Source organism: Vitis vinifera, chromosome 19 (assembly GCF_030704535.1).
Source record: "Vitis vinifera cultivar Pinot Noir 40024 chromosome 19, ASM3070453v1".
NCBI lineage: Eukaryota > Viridiplantae > Streptophyta > Magnoliopsida > Vitales > Vitaceae > Vitis > Vitis vinifera.
The window spans coordinates 9803074-9821049 of record NC_081823.1 but is presented as its reverse complement, the minus strand read 5'-3'; the positions used below and the strand labels follow the sequence as shown (position 1 = coordinate 9821049).

Genomic DNA, 17976 nt, shown 5'->3' with positions numbered 1-17976 from the left:
CTACACTCCAATACCCTATGTAAATGACAACGAGATGAAGTTTGGGTTCATGACCTATTATCCACTACATGTAGACTCTTTATGAACTAGTGTCTGTAATCTAGGTGTTTGTAACCCCGAGATAGCAATTTTTGCTCGAAATATCAAAAGCAACAAACACAAGCTTGGTAAGATGTGACATTATTTGAAAACCGTATATGCAGTCATTTTATTAGAATCATCTTTCAAATTATTGAAATAAACTATAAATAAATGAAATAAAACAATTTAATAATATTTTATCAAGTAAAAAAATACAATATTTGCTTATGATAAAAATACAATTATTTAACATTTTATTATATTTTCTTAATTACTATTATATTATTTGTAAATATGCTAAAAAAATGCATAACCATTAAGTAGCATTCACATAATAAAAATTGAGAATGGATAGCACTTTTCATAGCTTTTGGGTATGGATTATTTTTACATATTTTCTTATAACAAAATATATAAATTTGTAGCTTCAAGCTAGGAAATGTTCTTTATATAGCTTTTAGCTACATAAATTTTTTTAAAAAAAAGTGCAAATGGCTAAGTAGCTAGCAATTTTGTTTTGTAAAATTTTTAGTATATAATATAACTAAAAGGAATTAGAAATTGAATGCATAGCTTCTAGTTATATTTTTATAACTCCTAATTATGAAAACGGTAACAACATTTCTTGCATAATTTCTAGAGAATGTTACATAACTTTTGATTGTGAAATTTTTTCATAGTTTCTGGCTACAAAAATATTTTCTATGCACCATATGAACATATTTCTTCATTTAAATAAAACAAATCAAATAAAAGTAAAATTTTATCACATACCTTTCATGTGAGAAAGGAGGTATTTTCCGACCATAGATTTATCCTTACAATGTTACAATCTTCTAAAAGAGCTTATAAGAGTTTTTGTAGAGAATTGGTGTTGATAATGTCTTGAAATATATATATATATATATATATATATATATATATATATATATATATATATATATATATATATATCACAGAAGAAGAAATAAAGAAGAGATAGAATTATGAAAGAACTTTATGATTAGACATTTAATTAGCCCTACTACCCTATTCAGAGGAGTTGGAAAAAAATTAAAATTAAATACACAAATAACTATGTGATCATTCACAATTATTCAAATGCATTCATGAAAATGAAATAAAAGTATATGGGGTCAGGAGGGAGCAGGCTTTGGTTGGCCTTAAGAGTGGAAATGATATACAAGTAACGGTAAAGTGAATGAACAGTGGGGAATATACATAGAAAATCCACAGGTCAATTATGACTTTGGAAAATAGTAAGCATACACAGCATAAAAAGTTTGAGCAGTAGTAAGCAACAAAAGAGCAATGGCAGCAAGGAGGGAGAGAAAAGTCCAAGGACTACTGAAATAGTCACGGATCAAGTTTGTAAACCAAACATGCCATTTGCTCGCAAAGTATTGTTTGCAGTAGTCGTTAACGTCCATCATTTGTTGAGATAAGTAGCATTCATCCAAATCATAAACAATCTCCCGGCCAAGCTTGTTAAAAAGATTTGCTACATCCTTATCGCTCCCCAAAACATGATTGATTATCCCATTCTTGTGAAGAATCCCGACGTCGGTATGAGAATTGATCAAGCTATCAAAGAACATGCAGAAATTGGTGAAGAAAGGTTTAGCATCTTGGTCACACTGCTCGTAAGCAACCAAATTTAGGAAGAGGGGGACTGTATTATCATCAATGTATAGAGGAGGGATTTTCAACATCCCGTCTTTAAAACTTATGTCCAGCAAATCGAGGTCTTCTCTCATTTTAAATCGAACCCCTGCTTCTTGAAGCTCTGTGACACAGTGAATTAACTGTCTCTCTTCAACCAGTGGAATGTTGTCTAACTTTTGCAGTTGCTTCCATCCAGCAGGTTTAGTTCTTTCATTGATGGAGGAAAGGAAGGTGGAACGGAACACATCAAGCATATGATCAAACTCCTCATTAGGGTTCAGCTTCCCTTTAATATTTTTCCTTGGCAGCAAGGGATCAAAGAATGTGACTACAAGATCAACGAGGGGTGGGTCATCGACCAACCTAATAAGCTCGTATAATTTTTCAAGAACGAAGAATGGCAGCTGGTTCTCAAGCTTCAATAAATCTCTCTGGAGGGTCCGTAGCATCCAGCGGGTTGTGAAGATCGGATCTTCCACTTCTTCCTGCGCAATAGGGTGTATAATAGAGAATAGATGTTAATAGTCCCACTCTGCATATAACATATATGAATGGGATCTAATATCCAAACAACCCAAACAAATGTATAACAAACTAATGTTGAATGCCCCATTTCCATGGACAATGGCTCCATTAGATGTTGCAGCTGCAAGTGTACTTGATCAGATAGCACGGTGGTTTGGGTCATGGATTGCCAGCTCATTACCAAAATTCAGAAAAAATGACAGGTGAGAAAATACCATATGGAAATAACCATGGACCTAGTCAGAGAAGCCGTCCAATTCCTTGTAGAGAAGCCAGCTGGGTCAACAATCTTGGCTTCCAATTACAAGGAACCGGTAGCTTTCTTTCCTGGACTTCTCCAGCAAGGTGAGCTGTGTTTATCTACCAGGATGAGTAACACGAAGGGGGAAACTCAATCTTAAACAAACATAATCAACAAGTCTCCTGATTTACTGTAGAACTCAAAAACTTTAGCATACCTCGTTATCAAATTTGAAGTAGAGTCGCAGTAATTCGAGCACAAAGCAACCATCAATCACCATCATTTGAATCAATTCATCACTGTCAATCTGTAAATCCTCCGAGTAGTTTTCCCTTGTCTTCTGTTCTAACATCCTCATGGATTCTGCAAGATCCTCCAACCGAATAGCCTTAACAACTTGAGGCACCTGTTGCGCCGAATCTTCTACTCGTTCACCATTTTCCCGGGGCCCTGACTCTAGCAGGCGTAAGAGGTAACGCATCTTGTGTTCTTCCATGATCCGTAGCCCTGGGTCCTTATTATGGAAGGGGCCGATGGATATAATTTTTGGGAGAAAAGCGTTTTTTTGGATTCCTCGCATGCTCTTGGGGACTCGATAGACTGTCCACGATTTTCCAGAGTCACAGAGAAGCCCTTCTTTAATTTCGTTATTCATTTCGATCACCCACTCAGGGGGTTGTCCTTGAGTTTGCTTTTGGTTGGCTCCTGCTCTTCTTAGGTTCCTCATTTTCCGCTTTCCTTTGGCCGTTTTCCCCATTGTAAAAGGATCTCAAACAACCTTGTTCTTCTAAACAGAAACCTAGCTCCCCTTTTTAATGTAGCAAAATATGTAGGCTAACAAATAATCAGCTCAATGCCTTTTATAGTGCTCAAATGTTGAACTATCAACACACAATCGAGTTTCATAGAAGTTTCATTGAAGTTACATAGTGCCTAATCTTGGGCTTAGGTTTGAATGTTTCTTGTTGGGCAACTGTCAGCGTACTTGGGTAGCACTCAAAAGGGATTGTGATTTGTGGAAGAGGTCATACTACCATGGTACATGAATCCTGTCCGTTCACAAATTTAAAATATCCCACTGCCATCAGACAAAAACAGGTGTCTATATTCAAATATTTGACAATGGTTCATACTTTTCCTCCTCTGTTTTTGTGGTCCTGATAGCAGGATGGATTCCTTGTACAACAATCCGTACTTCCTAATGCCTATGCTGAAATTGAATGAAAAGCTGGAATATGCTAGCACTACCACTACCACTCAATCGATTCCATTGCCTGCTGCGAAGATAACACCATCCTTAAGAGAGGCCAATTGTTGGAATGAAAGCTTTCATTTGCACAAAAGCCCACTCACTTGGAAACCTATGCTCGACACAACATATTGCTACTGGCCCAAATTCTATTTTTAGTGGGTAGGACTTTTGCCACTTCCAATGCCCTGGGCCATCTCGTCACGATAGCCTTAAGGAACTTAAATTTCAAAGGAATTAGCAGGCCCACTGATCAAAATCAATGTATGGAAATAACTCCACTTGAGTTGGGAATTGCTCTAGCTAGTATGAGCCTCCAAGAGCACCTCAACACCCACATCCGCAGGGTGATAGTAGAACTCTTTGCCCTCCAAAAGGGTGTCCACGTCCACTTCAACTGGAAGCAATGGGATGGCTAAACATATTTCCTATGGTTACTTAGTATTAATTTCCCATGATTGGATAAACATTGAATTTTGCCCAGATAAAAGAAAGATCCATCACCTTCAGATGTTCATTCGGAAGAGTATATGTTCTGTAGAGGGAAAAAGGTTTCAGTATTCATACTGACATACTATGAATATGGTCATCTTAGTGCCTGGTGGGAATTTCTGGATTGACTTGATGACTACCCCACTAATGACAACTTGTTAGTAGTGTTTGGTGATGATTCCAGTCCACTCCTACTTCAAAGTAAGGAGTAGTCACCACTATTAAGATAAATCTTTCATCTAACATAAGATTTGTTTCATCATAAGAAAATCTTTATCTGCCATATGTGGAATGATGGATGAACTAAGACCATCTACCATTCCAACTTTGAAACGCAAGTTAATATATGTAGGCCCAGTTGTCTCTCAGCATTCCTGTTTTTCTTTGCCTGATCAATTGTCATTTTCACTGATTAATGTTAGTCTATCTACCTATAATTGACAAGAAGAAAGGGGAATCCTTGTGTATGCTAGAGCAGACCAATTTAAGCACTTCATATCAGTAGGAGAATGAAGGCCAAAATATCAGTGATTTTGCATAAGGTATCTGAAAAGAACAGAGAATCAAGACAACCCCGAGCATCTGAATTTTTTTATTTTTTTTATTTTTTTCTTTTTTTCTTTTTTGGCTGCTTTGGTCCAAAAAGTAATATGACCCAACCCTGCTGCACATTGACAAACGTTTATGGAGCCCATGCAAAGATGAGCCCAAAATTTTCAGATGCTTGATGTGCTGAATGTTCAATTTTGCAACTTAAACGACCCATTTTCCCAATGTGAGTTGAAGTATGCCACCCAAGTCCCCTCCAAACTATGAATATGCCAAAAATATCTATGGCACTGTGGAGCCACCTGCTACTTGCTGAAGTCTAATGGTGCTCACCCACCATACATATTTTATTCATCATACGGACCAAGCCTAGTCATTGATTAGTACGAGTTAAGAGACATTTAGTCTCTCGTAGTCTTCCTAATATGACAACGAAGGCATCCCAAGGGAAGGGCGACTTTAGTAACCAAATTATTGAGCCAACCAAATACTAAAACAGCAAATATTTGCATGCATTTTGAAGCCTCAACAAGATTGCTCCATATCAAAGCTAGGCCGACCCCCATCCCAATGTCTACGCATATGCAACAAACTGAAAGGACCATTGAATCATTATAGGGACGAAAGCCAAGGTTCAGTACTTGGTTGTTGGGCTGCATTCAGGCTGAAGCCTTTCTATATGTCCCTGTCTAACACCCTCAAACAAATAAGACATTTAAAGAGCCCCTTGTATAACTGCAAACATGTATGATTGTGGCTTGTTGTCCCCATAGACATCTGCATCGAATCATTCACAAAGGGGGTGCTATTATTTTAGTTTTTGTTGATGATGATGGCTTCTTGCAATGCTACAATGCTTTGCAAAGATTCAAGTTTGGGATGCCCCACACAAAGATACCTTTCTTCTATACTTAAAACACTCTCCAACCTGAAAAATTAGGTATGGAAACAACAGAGCCCACCCAAGATTCCAATCCTTCCAAATCAGTGCTCCCACCACACTTACCTTTCTTGCTCTGTGTATCCTCTTGGGTTTTCCTATTAATTTTGTATTTCAAAAGATTTGAGTAGATACAAGGGCAGGCAATCATTGAGGTCCTTGTCCTTGCATCATCACTTGATCTCAGCCATATGATCCAATAAGTACAAGAGTAAAAGGTTCAGAGGATGTATGTGATCCAATCATGGAATGCTTACTCCCCACTAGCTCCAATGTTCAAAGATATCGGTTTGCCTGTCCTTTCCCTTTCCTCTTCCTGTCTTTCAACAAAATGACCCACCTACCTCTTTTTTTTTTTATGACGAATTACCCCAAATTTCAGACCTTTTAATGCAGGGGCTAAAAATTGGTCCACTATCATATACTTTTCTATTCTTGTTCTTGGTTATTAAAGAAAATTCCAAAATATTTCCTGATATGTGACACTCTATGCCATGGAATCACGAGCACGAGGTGGGGCTGAGTAGAATGAGAAGTTATGTTTTCATTGAATGATTTCCAAATTTGAATATGAATTCTAGCACATAGGGAAATCATTTAAAAGACGACTTTAAAATGGAAACCGTAGCACATGAAGAAATTGACCCTTTAAAATTTTAAATTAAAAAAAAATATTTATTTTTTATATTAAAATTTAATCATTTTTTTAGTAATTTGAAAACCGTCTGCCTACAAAAATATATAAAATAAATTAATTTCTTATTTATAAAATTAACTAATATAAATTAATTTTGAAATTAAATTTTATAGACACAGGGGATTCATCTCTAACTTTGTACTTGAGACGTAGGATTGAATTCGAAAGAGGGAAAAAGAGAGGCTAAAAGTAAGGAATTGAGTGGATAACTGGTGATAAAATCCAAAGGCCCATCAAGGTTTTGCAAAACCAAATTTAGAGGGAGAATAGATTCTTTGCTTGGAAGCCTCGAAAATGAAAGGAAATACTTGCCTTTTCCAACACAAATACAAGCATATGAAAATGCAATCCATAATCAACATGACATAAGCCCAATCAATAATGGGAAAGAATACAAAAACATGGCCAATAAATAAACCAACCAACCCCTGAAGTGCAGTGTAAGCCAACAAACCTGCACATTCTCTCTTCAACCCTTAAGCACCCATTAGCCTCTGCAACTTCCTCCTCAATCGCGTAAAGCAATCCCAAAATCCTTGCGTGCCCGGAACATCAAACACAATTTTTGAATCATAAAAATACAAACAGAGCGGTGGTGAAGATCCTGGGGTTTCAGGGCGCTGAGTGCAGTGAAGGAGGAGGCTTCTATGAAGAGTGGCGGTGGTGCGTGGCGGAAAAGTAAACCTGGGAAAGCCCGGAGAGTTGTTGGATGGTCTCTTCGATTGCATCCATGAAATCGCTGCGGCTCTCGCGTTCGCTAGGATGAGCGACTCCGCATACAGAGTCGAAACCACGTCGCGCCTCGCCCAATGGAGGATCGACAACCTGGCTTCCTGCACTTACCGCAAGTCCGATCCTTTCAAGATCGGCAAGTGGAATTGGTAATCATTCTTTTATACCCATCACTCACTCCCGAGTTTCTTACTCTCCATGAATCTCAAGAAAATCTAACCTTGTTTGATCGAATTGAAGGCATTTATCTATAGAGAAGAATCGGACATTATCTGTTAAACTGTACCCGGAAACATCAAATTTAACCAGAGACAACCCCCCAATTGCGTCTTTCATCATCAGAGTGCTCTCTTCTGTGGGAGATCGCAAGGCTTTGGTTCATCCAGGTAACTAGAAATTAGGCGGTCTCTGTCATGATTTTGGAACCCTGACCTATACCCTTGTTTTTCTTTGGGTTTCGGCATTTCTTTGATGTTTGGCCAACATAAGCATGATAATTTGGGGTCCCTTTCATGCAGAAATAACAGACAAGCAGCTCAAGAATAACGACGATTTCGTTTGGGCGATTGAGGTTCCATTAACTGGGAAATTCATTGTCGACGTTGAATTCCTAGATTTGAAGACTTCATCACCAAACGTAGGCTTCTAATATGCTCTTTCTATTGTCCTGTTCTTACCTACAATGAATGCAATTGGCAATAAATTAGTTAGAGTAAGCTACATTTAAAGTCTGGCAGTATGATCAATCATTCAATGTGTTTGTGATCATAGCCAATGGAAAGAAATAATGAAACTTAGAAGCGAAAGGGGTTTGTTTTTACTTGGGACCATATGCCTATATTTACTGATAATGTGCTTCTTGGTGTAACCTACAGGGTGGAGAGCCTTGCTCCATCTGGGCTGAAGGATTCGCTCAAAAAAGATCAAGTACAACAGCTCTTGCATCCCTTGGCCGGATGTTGTCAGAAAACATCCACACAGACATTATAATTAATGCTTCTGATGGAAGCATTGGAGCTCATCGTGCGGTTCTGGCCTCAATATCCCCTGTTTTTCGCAGCATGTTTTCACATGACCTCAAAGAGAAAGAACTATCCACCGTAAACATCTCTGACATGTCAATTGAAGCCTGCCAAGCTTTTCTCAATTACATTTATGGGAATATCCAACACGATGAATTTCTGATCCACAGGCTGCCACTTCTCCGTGCAGCTGATAAGTACGACATTGAAGACCTGAAAGAGGCATGCCATGAGAGTCTTTTAGAAGATATTGACACTAAGAATGTGCTGGAGAGGCTCCAAAATGCATCTCTTTATCAATTGTCAAAACTGAAAACTGCCTGCTTGCGATATCTTGTGAAGTTTGGTAAGATATTTGACATTCGAGATGATTTCAATGCCTTTCTGCAGTGTGCAGATAGGGACCTGATTGCTGAAGTCTTCCATGAAGTCCTCACTGCCTGGAAAGGTTTCTGAAAATCTGCTCAGAAAAGAACACAAAAATCAAATATCTAGCATGTCTGAGTCAGTGGTATTTTTATATATTTTTTCCCTGAAGATGGGTTGTTAGGAGGATTTGTTGTCATGAAGATGATTCTTTGTTTTAGATGGAATTTGTTAAGGTCTTCATGTACAGGTGTACTGATTTTATTGAAGCATCCTTGTAATATAGGAACACATACATGAATATATGGTGATTTAGATGAAATGTAAATAATTTGATATTTCCTTGTTAAATTTTTTGAGGAGTTTGCTTGATTTCTTCTTCCTGTTTAGCCTAAAAGGGTAAATTTTATGCCCTTTTAACATGCATAACTCATGCTTGAGAGGAAAGACAACTGAATTAGCTCCAACTTGGTGTTTGGATTGCAGTCTTTAATGACTAAGTAACAAATACTAAGCTAAAGCCCAAAACTAAAATATCAATTTGCAATTTCAGTCAAGCTCCTAGATTGAATCCACCAACTGTTACGTAAGCCTTTAGTCTAATCCGAGTATGCAGAAGATATAACGAGACTCCACTTATATGGGAAAGCAGAACACTCAAAACAAAATGAGACTATGATGTTGCAATTGACAACAACTTAGCTGTCAGTAGAGAAGTGTTTGGTGCTTCAGAGGCTTCACCTTTTGATTGTGTGAAACTTAGCCCTGATGACTGGTCAGCGGCTAACACAATCCAGGTGGGTGTGCAAGATCGTTGCAGAGCTTAGATGAGAGACAGAACACTGGAAAAACCTCTGATCAGTGTGGACTAGGTTGGACTGCTACTGTTTGCTTATCTTTGAGATAGAACATATGCACAAAAGAACAGAGAAGGTAACGAACATGATCTTGTAAAAATTCACAATGTAATTCAAGAAAGCTACCCTCTAAGACTATCCAATAATAAAAATCCATCTGCCGCATCCTTTAATTCTTTTGTAAATCCTAATTACACAACCCTAAACACGATTGAATGATCCTTCCTTGGTCTGGTTGTTAAAAACCAGAGAAAAAGAAAATATGTGCACTGCAAATCATATATCCTTTACTTTAGGTTTCTGGGCAACCAAACACAGGGATGTAGGACTTCTTCAAACAAATGAACTTCCAAACAAACTGTCAGCCTATAAATCTGCATATACTCAAACTATTCTATGTCTACATGTTTCTAAACCAAAGAACGTAGCATTGGTCAATGTGGTTCTCACCTTGTGACTTCCACAACTCCGGAATGGTCTGAGTTGCATCACACAGAGCAAGGAAGAAATATGGAAGCCTGGGGAATATGGAGGGAATATTATTAGGATCTTACCACCAAATTGGCTCCTCTCTTGGATCACAGTCTAGAAACAACAGAAAGTTAGTGCCTTGGTGGGGCTAGGCTAAATAAAGAATTGGGTGGGGTTCTAGATGTGTCCATATAACAGTCTATAAAGAAATAATTGAACAAAGAGTACTATTTTTATTAGAGGTGAAGAACATGTTGTCAGCTTTACAAATTTTACTCCCTAAACTACACATGTGAGATAATTGAAAGGTTACGCAAAATCATGAGAGGAATCTAATGATTATAAGGAAGGTCAACATTTAGGCTATAATTGGTTCTCAGGAAAAAATTAGAGAAGAAATAGATTTTAAGTCAATAAAAATTTTTATACATCACTTCAATTTTGCTTATTTTATCACTTTTACACGAAGATTAAATAATTTGAATACTCACGGGTTTATAATTAATTTTAATTATATTTAATATTTTTATATTTTTCATAGTAAAACTAACTGAGAAAATCATTTTTCTTCTCTTTTATTCATATTTTTTTTGGAACCAAATATAACATTAAAGCCAGCTATTTGGACCCACCCACATTTGTGGATGAGAAAGAAATATCATGAGAAAACAATCATTTTTTTTTCCTTTTTCTTTTTTTTTGGGTGAACTCTTGGAGTGAATTTTCTTTTTAGATATTATCTAAAAAAATGTGTCATAAGTTTGTAAAAAGCTATTTAAGTATCATCAAAGCTTGTTTCAGAAACTTCTGGATTTTGATTTGGATGATTGGGATCAACCCTGGGGCCTGTACCTGCCCATAAATCCATGGGGTACTACAATACTGACTAAAGTAAAATGATAGCATGAAACTCGCTAGTTTGGTTAGAGATGGGACTAGTGAGGTCACTTATAAAGGTCTAGAAAATTCATTGCAATTATCACCTTGCAAGTCAAATACGAGTCCCTACAAAATAATATTCCCAAAGACTTCAGTCATGCCTACTCCAAAGTTTTGAATGTGAGGTTTGGCAGCTAACTTCAAAGGGAAGGCTCTCAAACCTTTGTCCAAGAATTTAGCATTGGAAGTTCTAGATGGTATGTTCATAGGAGCTAACCCAAAATCAAATGGTTGTAGATGTTTTTTTAACTTAATTCTAAATAGAACTTAATTTAACTTAAACCTAAATAGTTCTTAATAATATTAAATATTAAATTGTTTGTTTTTTTAATATTTATTGTTGAATGGATTATTTTTTATATGCTAAAAATCAATATCTTAATGTATTAAGAAAAATAATTTTAAATTATTTCTTATTTGACAAAAAAATAATTTAACATATTTTAAAATAAAATAAAATAAAATAAATTATTTCGAAAGCTACTGATGTTGAAGTTGTGGGAGAAGAGAAAAAGATAGTGGTCCAAGAAGGAAGTGATAAAAGACAAGAAAATTCATTATGATAAAGGTTTAAAAATGTTACTTTTTCTATTCTGAAAAAGATAAGTATATTCCGTGATGAAAAATATGAAGGACAAGTTAAATAGTTACTTGCAAACAAATTCCTTTTAGTTATAAGCTACAAAAACAAACACCTTCTCGATTTTAATTAATAGCGAAAGGAAAAGTCTTTGTTTAAAATGTAATCAACAAACTTAAAGTGGTGACTTAAACCCTTTTTATGTCATAACCACAAATTTTTTAGCACTCTTAAATCCCATCAAGTGCTACTTACATAACATGATGTTGTTGATTTTCCTTGCAAGAAAATTTGATGCGAAGAATTTTGTGTACATGTTTCCATAAAGTTTAAAAATCTAATAAAAAAAGGTTAAGTTAAAAACTATTAAGCCTAAGTTAAAACAATTTCACTCTTTAGTTCATTGATGCTTCACTTAAATGATAGTAATGTTAAATGTTGTAAAAGACTTATTTACCCTTAATTAATCCCAATTGGTTTTGGGATAAGATGGTAAAAGTCTGATCCAAGAATTAATATTAGAATTCAGAACCAAAGATGTAAGTTCAAGTCCCAAGTTTTTAGTCATTCCTAAATCCAATGATAGATTAACCAAATAATTGTAATCTATCTTTACTAGACACTGATTGATTTTCACATAAGATGATCAAAACTTCTTCCTAGACAAACCATATAAAAATCAATTTAGGTTGATTTCAAATCTTAAAATGGTATAATATCAAGTTTTGAATCAAAATATTAAAATCCAACCATGCCCTAATACACAGGCATGTCATATGTGCAAATTGATGGGACATGGATGGCCACCAATTTCTTACACTCATGTATACTTAAATTAAATTCAAAACTATTGTGACATCAAATTGGAACTTACAAAAAAGGCCCAAAAATGTGTGCCTTAAATGATAACAAAGATTCAAGGAGATGGCTTCAATTTTTCCCTTAAAAAAAAAAAAAAAAAAATCCAAAAAATGATCTCTTCAAAGTCACTCTACCTCTCAATCCCTTCCATGATGCCCTTTATGGAAACCACATTAGCAAATCCAAGTGCTATAACTTCATATTATCACCTTTGGAAGCCACTAATTTGGCATCAAAATGAGGAAAAAACAAAATCAGTTCCAAGAAACACATAACTGTAAATATTATAAATAAATAAATTAAATTAAATTAAAAAGCCTGAAGATTTTTTATTTCCAATTCTTAAATTGCATAAGTTGGTTGCTTAGAAATTGGAAGAGTCCCCACCACTTTCCGTTATAAAAAAGGGAGATGAAGATGTCTATCCCATAAAAGGTAGAAACAGAGTATTTAAAAACAGGGGAGAGAGGCCACCATTTACACATCTCTACAGATACAGAGAGAGTTAACCATTAGAGAGAAGACATGAGGCTTTCTCTGCTTCCTTCTTTACTTCTCTCATTCCTTCTCTTTTTGCTGTTACAGATGCCCACTTTTGCCACCAAAAAGGCAAGCATTTCATGTCTTTCTCTCTTTTATATTATTTTATATTAAAATATAAACCAACATGAATAATTGTTTGTTTCAGAAGTGATGAAAAATGGTGATGAACCCGGTACAAGGGTGACATCTTAATATTATCTAGTACCATTCATCATATGGGGTTTTCATTTTTGTTTTTTTTTCTTTTCCTTTTTCCTTCTTTTTTCTGTGCTGCAGTCTTATATAGTTTACTTGGGAGCGCATTCACATGGCCCAGAGCCTACGTCTGTTGATCTCGATCGCGTGACAAATTCCCATTATGATTTTCTGGGATCTTTCTTGGGAAGGTACAGAATTTTGAAATAGTTCAGCATTATTTCTGGTTTCTTCATGTGGGATTCACAACCAAGTCTCTTTTACGTTACACAGCAATGAGAAGGCAAAGGACGCCATGTTCTACTCCTATAACAAGAACATCAATGGCTTCGCTGCAATCCTCGAAGAGGAAGAAGCAGCGGAAATTGCAAGTGAGGAGTCCACTTCATGTTTCCACTCTTTATCTTTTTCTCATTTTTGTCATAATAAGCACAACTGCATTTGCTTTTCAAAACAGAGCATCCAAATGTTATATCAGTTTTCTTGAACAAGGGAAGGAAACTGCACACAACCCGGTCATGGCATTTCCTTGACTTGGAAAAGAATGGAGTCATTCAACCGAATTCAATTTGGAAGAAAGCCAGGTTTGGTGAAGATACAATTATCGGAAACCTTGACACAGGTAACTTCTTAACTTCTTTTTCCTGAATTTTCTCATCTTATTGAACTCAAGTAGTTTGCTCTGAACAGATGGGAGTATTAAATTCATTTTGGCGGTTACATTTTCCTGAAAACTAGCAAAACCCTTCTTCTTCTTCTTCTTCTTCTTCTTCAGTGAGTTTTTTCAAGATGATTTGATGTATACACGCTTTTGGCAATAGGTCTTTCTCTGAATCAATATCCTTGTGTTATGGTATTTGACTTGGCCATATTGGATCACATTTTTTGTCATTGGAAGAAAGGAAGAAAAAGGAAGAATGATAATGAACTTGATTTAATTCAAATTCATTTGAAACTTCACCAACCCATTATAGCATTTTACTTGGCTGGTGGTTTGACTTTATCCAAATTCAAATTCTCTTATTGCATTATTGAGAATTCTGGGATTTGATTTATGCGAGTACTCATTACCGCTTTGTTCTTGCAAAATGCATGATTAGAAAGCACTTGATCATCAGATTTCTTCTCTATCACTTGTGTTTCTGATGTTTGGAGCCATGATATTTTAACTGTGAACGATAGATAATGGTAGGGTCACAAACAAAAAGTGGAAATAAAAGACGACTATTCATATTCTCTTGTTTCTCTTTTGCTTGAAATTCATTGGATACACATTTTGATAATGGGAATGTGCCTTTGTTGCGCTAGGTGTTTGGCCTGAATCAAAGAGCTTTAGTGATGAGGGAATGGGACTAGTTCCATCAAAGTGGCGGGGGACATGTCAGGATGAAACCAAAAATGCTGTTACTTGCAACAGGTATATTCTCTTTTTGTAGAGATCCTCCCCATCCTCCTCACCTGAGTACAAGAAAAAGAGAAAGGGTGAATTGCCTTTTAGGATCATTGTTGGTATTTTGGTTTTATTTTCCTACAAGATGATGGAGATAGGCAAAACCAACACAAAATCAGTTTTTCATGTGCATGGTAAAGGTCTATTTTTGCTCAACCTATATGATGCAAATTTGAAGAAAAAGGCTCTGAAATAAAGTTCATGAATGTGGGGATATTATGATCTCTAAGTAGTCCATCTTGGAAACAATGGAAAAGGACAAGAATTTAAAAGTTAAAGCATGTTTTGTTGTATTAAAACATGGTCTAGTTGTTTGAGCATCTATATGTTTCTACATAGGAGGTGCAAATTGAGAAAGATTGCTCAATTTTCAAAAGTTAGTTCCTCTTCCTCACTGAACATAGTAATATGATTGAGATTTACATGTGATCCTGCCACGCCCCGCCCTACACTATATGCTGGCTCCTAATGGTACTGAGCAACCCACTGACTTACTCAGTTTTTTGTTTTGATACAAGTTGCTAACAGAGTTGAGATCATCCTGATATACTTCCCTCTTTCTTCCATAAAATTGTTGTCTAGGCAAAAGAGAACAATTTTCCTGGTTTCTTAACTGAAGGCACCCATTGCTCTTTTTAATTGTCCTGAAATTTTTCAGGAAGCTTATTGGAGCAAGGTACTTCAACAAAGGTTATGCTGCTTATGCTGGTCCACTCAACTCCTCCTTCAACTCAGCGCGCGACCATGAAGGACATGGCTCCCACACCCTATCTACTGCTGGGGGTAGCTTAGTTTATGGAGCAAGTGTGTTTGGTTATGGTAATGGTACCGCAAAAGGCGGGTCACCAGGAGCTCGTGTGGCTGCTTACAAGGTGTGCTGGCCCCAAGTCAACAATGGTGGGTGCTTTGATGCAGACATCATGGCTGCATTTGATGCTGCTATACACGATGGTGTTGATGTTCTATCAGTATCTCTTGGTGGGGACGCCAGTGATTATTTCACAGATGGTCTTGCAATTGGTTCTTTCCATGCTGTTAAGAGGGGCATTGTTGTAGTTTCCTCTGCTGGAAATGATGGGCCAAAGGATGCGTCGGTATCAAACGTATCACCCTGGATGATAACGGTTGGTGCTAGTACCATTGACAGGGAATTCACAAATTACGTTGCTCTTGGCAATAGAAAGCACCTCAAGGTACTAATCACCTTAACCACTACGATTATCTATTAATTTTAGCAAAGTTGAGGCCCTATTTTTCCTTGTCTCTTCCTGGACATCTAGAACGAACACCTGCAGATGGTTATTGGACATCCACAAACCAATTAGATATTGCTACCCTGTTTGGAAGAAGTTTGTGCATATTCATTTTCACCAGATGGTTATTGTTAGTGTGATGGCTTGTGAGCGATACTCATTTTCACTGCATACTCCATCCCACTAACACGCTCCTATTTTACTGGGCAGGGCATGAGCCTCTCAACCAAAGGCTTGCCATCAAACAAGTTCTATCCAGTGATCAGCAGTTTAGATGCTAAAGCTGCCAATGCGTCTGCTCAAGATGCGTGAGTGAAACAACTCTATGCTAGACTGATTTTTTGTTTTTATTTTTCAATTCCACCTTGACTATGGTAGCTCTTATCAAAAGCCCTGATGGTTATGTGCTTGAATAAATGCAGCATTCTCTGTAAGCCCGGAACCCTCAACCCAAAGAAGGTGAAGGGGAAGATCTTGGTCTGCCTTCGAGGGGAAAATCCAAGAGTTGACAAGGGCGAGCAGGCTGCACTTGCAGGCGCTGTTGGGTTCATTCTAGCTAATGATATGCAGAGTGGAAATGAACTCATAGCCGACCCTCACGTGCTTCCTGCTTCCCATGTCAACTTCTCTGATGGTGCAGCTGTCTTTAATTACATCAACTCTACCAAGTAATTCCCTGTCCCTTTTGTTGTCTCCTGTCCAAGTTCTAGCCTCCTTAGTCTTCACTACTCAATTTTGCCAATCATGCATATTAACAGGAACCCCATGGCTTACCTAACCCGTGTGAGGACCCAATTGGGAATAAAGCCTGCTCCATTTATGGCCTCTTTTTCATCGAAGGGACCCAACACCATTACACCAGAAATTCTCAAGGTCTGCTCACCCACTCAATCCTTCTCTACAAGGAGGTCATCCATGTGTGATCTTATGAATAATTTTCGTTTCATTTTCAGCCTGATATAACTGCCCCAGGGGTGAATATCATAGCTGCATACAGCGAATCAATAGGGCCAACTGATCAAACATTTGACAAACGTCGAATTCCTTTCAACGCACAATCAGGCACATCCATGTCCTGCCCTCACATCTCTGGCATTGTGGGCCTTCTCAAAACCCTTCACCCTGATTGGAGCCCTGCAGCTATCAAATCCGCAATCATGACAAGTGGTACTAGGGCTTTACTCTTTATGTCTAATGCTGAATCATTCTGGCTTTCGTACATTTCTGATTCTTTATCATTTGCAGCAAGAACACGAGATGACAATATGGAGCCGATGCTGAACTCATCAAACCTTAAAGCAACTCCATTCAGCTATGGTGCAGGCCATGTTAGACCAAACCGGGCCATGGATCCTGGACTGGTATATGACTCCACTGTTAATGACTACCTCAACTTCCTATGTGCCATTGGGTACAATGAGACCCAACTTCAAATATTCTCACAGAAGCCATACAAGTGCCCCAAGTCCTTCAGTCTCACAGGCTTCAACTACCCTTCAATCACAGCTCCTAATCTCTCAGGCTCAGTTACCATTTCCAGAACTGTCAAGAATGTTGGCACTCCCGGCACGTATACGGCGAGTGTCAAGGCACCACCTGGAATTTCAGTTGCGGTGAAGCCCAATAAATTGGAGTTCAGGGAGTATGGTGAGGAGAAGAGCTTCCGTCTTACCCTGAAAGCTAAAGGACGTCGGGTGGCTGAGGACTATGTTTTCGGACGATTGATATGGTCAGATGGTCAGCACTACGTTAGGAGTTCTATTGTTGTCAAGGCCTAAGAGTCAGCGTAGGGTTTTAGGATATATTTGTAGTCGTATTTGTTGAAATTCTCCTATATTTAAATAAACAAATAAAATCTCATATTTTAACGTCGATTTGAGCAAAGAAAAACGAAGCAATAAGAAGGTAATTATTGATTATTACTTGGCATCTAAATGATCAGGTTTATTGCATGATTTAATTTTTAAATATATGCATTTTAAATCATTTAATTTTTATATTGAAGAATTAAATAAATAAAATAATTTTGAAATAATATATAAACATAATTTATTGATTTTAAATTTTTTTTATTTTTCTTTCCTTTTATTTTTTCTTTCAATTTTCTTTTCTTACATTTTCCTTCAAATTTTTCAAAAACCAAAAATAGCCAAAAAAGAATCATTATAATTAGAAGAAGAAGAATAAAAAAAAAAAAAAAACAAAAAACTGAACTACATATTACAACCCTTACGAAAGCTAAGGTAAGAAAAAATACATATTATCATT

At 36.9% G+C, this 17976-nt stretch overlaps 3 protein-coding genes across 3 annotated transcripts; 2 read left to right on the top strand and 1 right to left on the bottom strand.

Annotated features, from left to right (window-relative positions):
- Window positions 1-1121: 1121 nt before the first annotated feature.
- Window positions 1122-3474, bottom strand: LOC100246366 (UPF0481 protein At3g47200). Its single transcript, XM_010646355.3, has 2 exons — window positions 2730-3474; window positions 1122-2231 (listed from the first exon to the last, which is right to left on the bottom strand). The coding sequence occupies exons 1-2, from the start codon at window positions 3267-3269 to the stop codon at window positions 1323-1325; spliced, it is 1449 nt and encodes a 482-aa protein (XP_010644657.1). The 5' UTR covers window positions 3270-3474; the 3' UTR covers window positions 1122-1322.
- A 3263-nt stretch (window positions 3475-6737) lies between these two features.
- On the top strand, window positions 6738-8910 carry LOC100243007 (BTB/POZ domain-containing protein At1g55760). Its single transcript, XM_002276282.4, has 4 exons — window positions 6738-7320; window positions 7412-7557; window positions 7690-7808; window positions 8047-8910. Exons 1-4 carry the CDS (start codon window positions 7202-7204, stop codon window positions 8647-8649), a joined length of 987 nt encoding a protein of 328 aa, XP_002276318.1. The 5' UTR covers window positions 6738-7201; the 3' UTR covers window positions 8650-8910.
- A 3793-nt stretch (window positions 8911-12703) lies between these two features.
- LOC100251507 (subtilisin-like protease SBT5.4) lies at window positions 12704-17548 on the top strand. The gene is made up of 11 exons (XM_010646354.3): window positions 12704-12876; window positions 13087-13196; window positions 13279-13376; window positions 13463-13627; window positions 14314-14422; window positions 15114-15648; window positions 15919-16016; window positions 16131-16376; window positions 16467-16581; window positions 16662-16875; window positions 16954-17548. Exons 1-11 carry the CDS (start codon window positions 12793-12795, stop codon window positions 17484-17486), a joined length of 2307 nt encoding a protein of 768 aa, XP_010644656.1. The 5' UTR covers window positions 12704-12792; the 3' UTR covers window positions 17487-17548.
- Window positions 17549-17976: the final 428 nt, after the last annotated feature.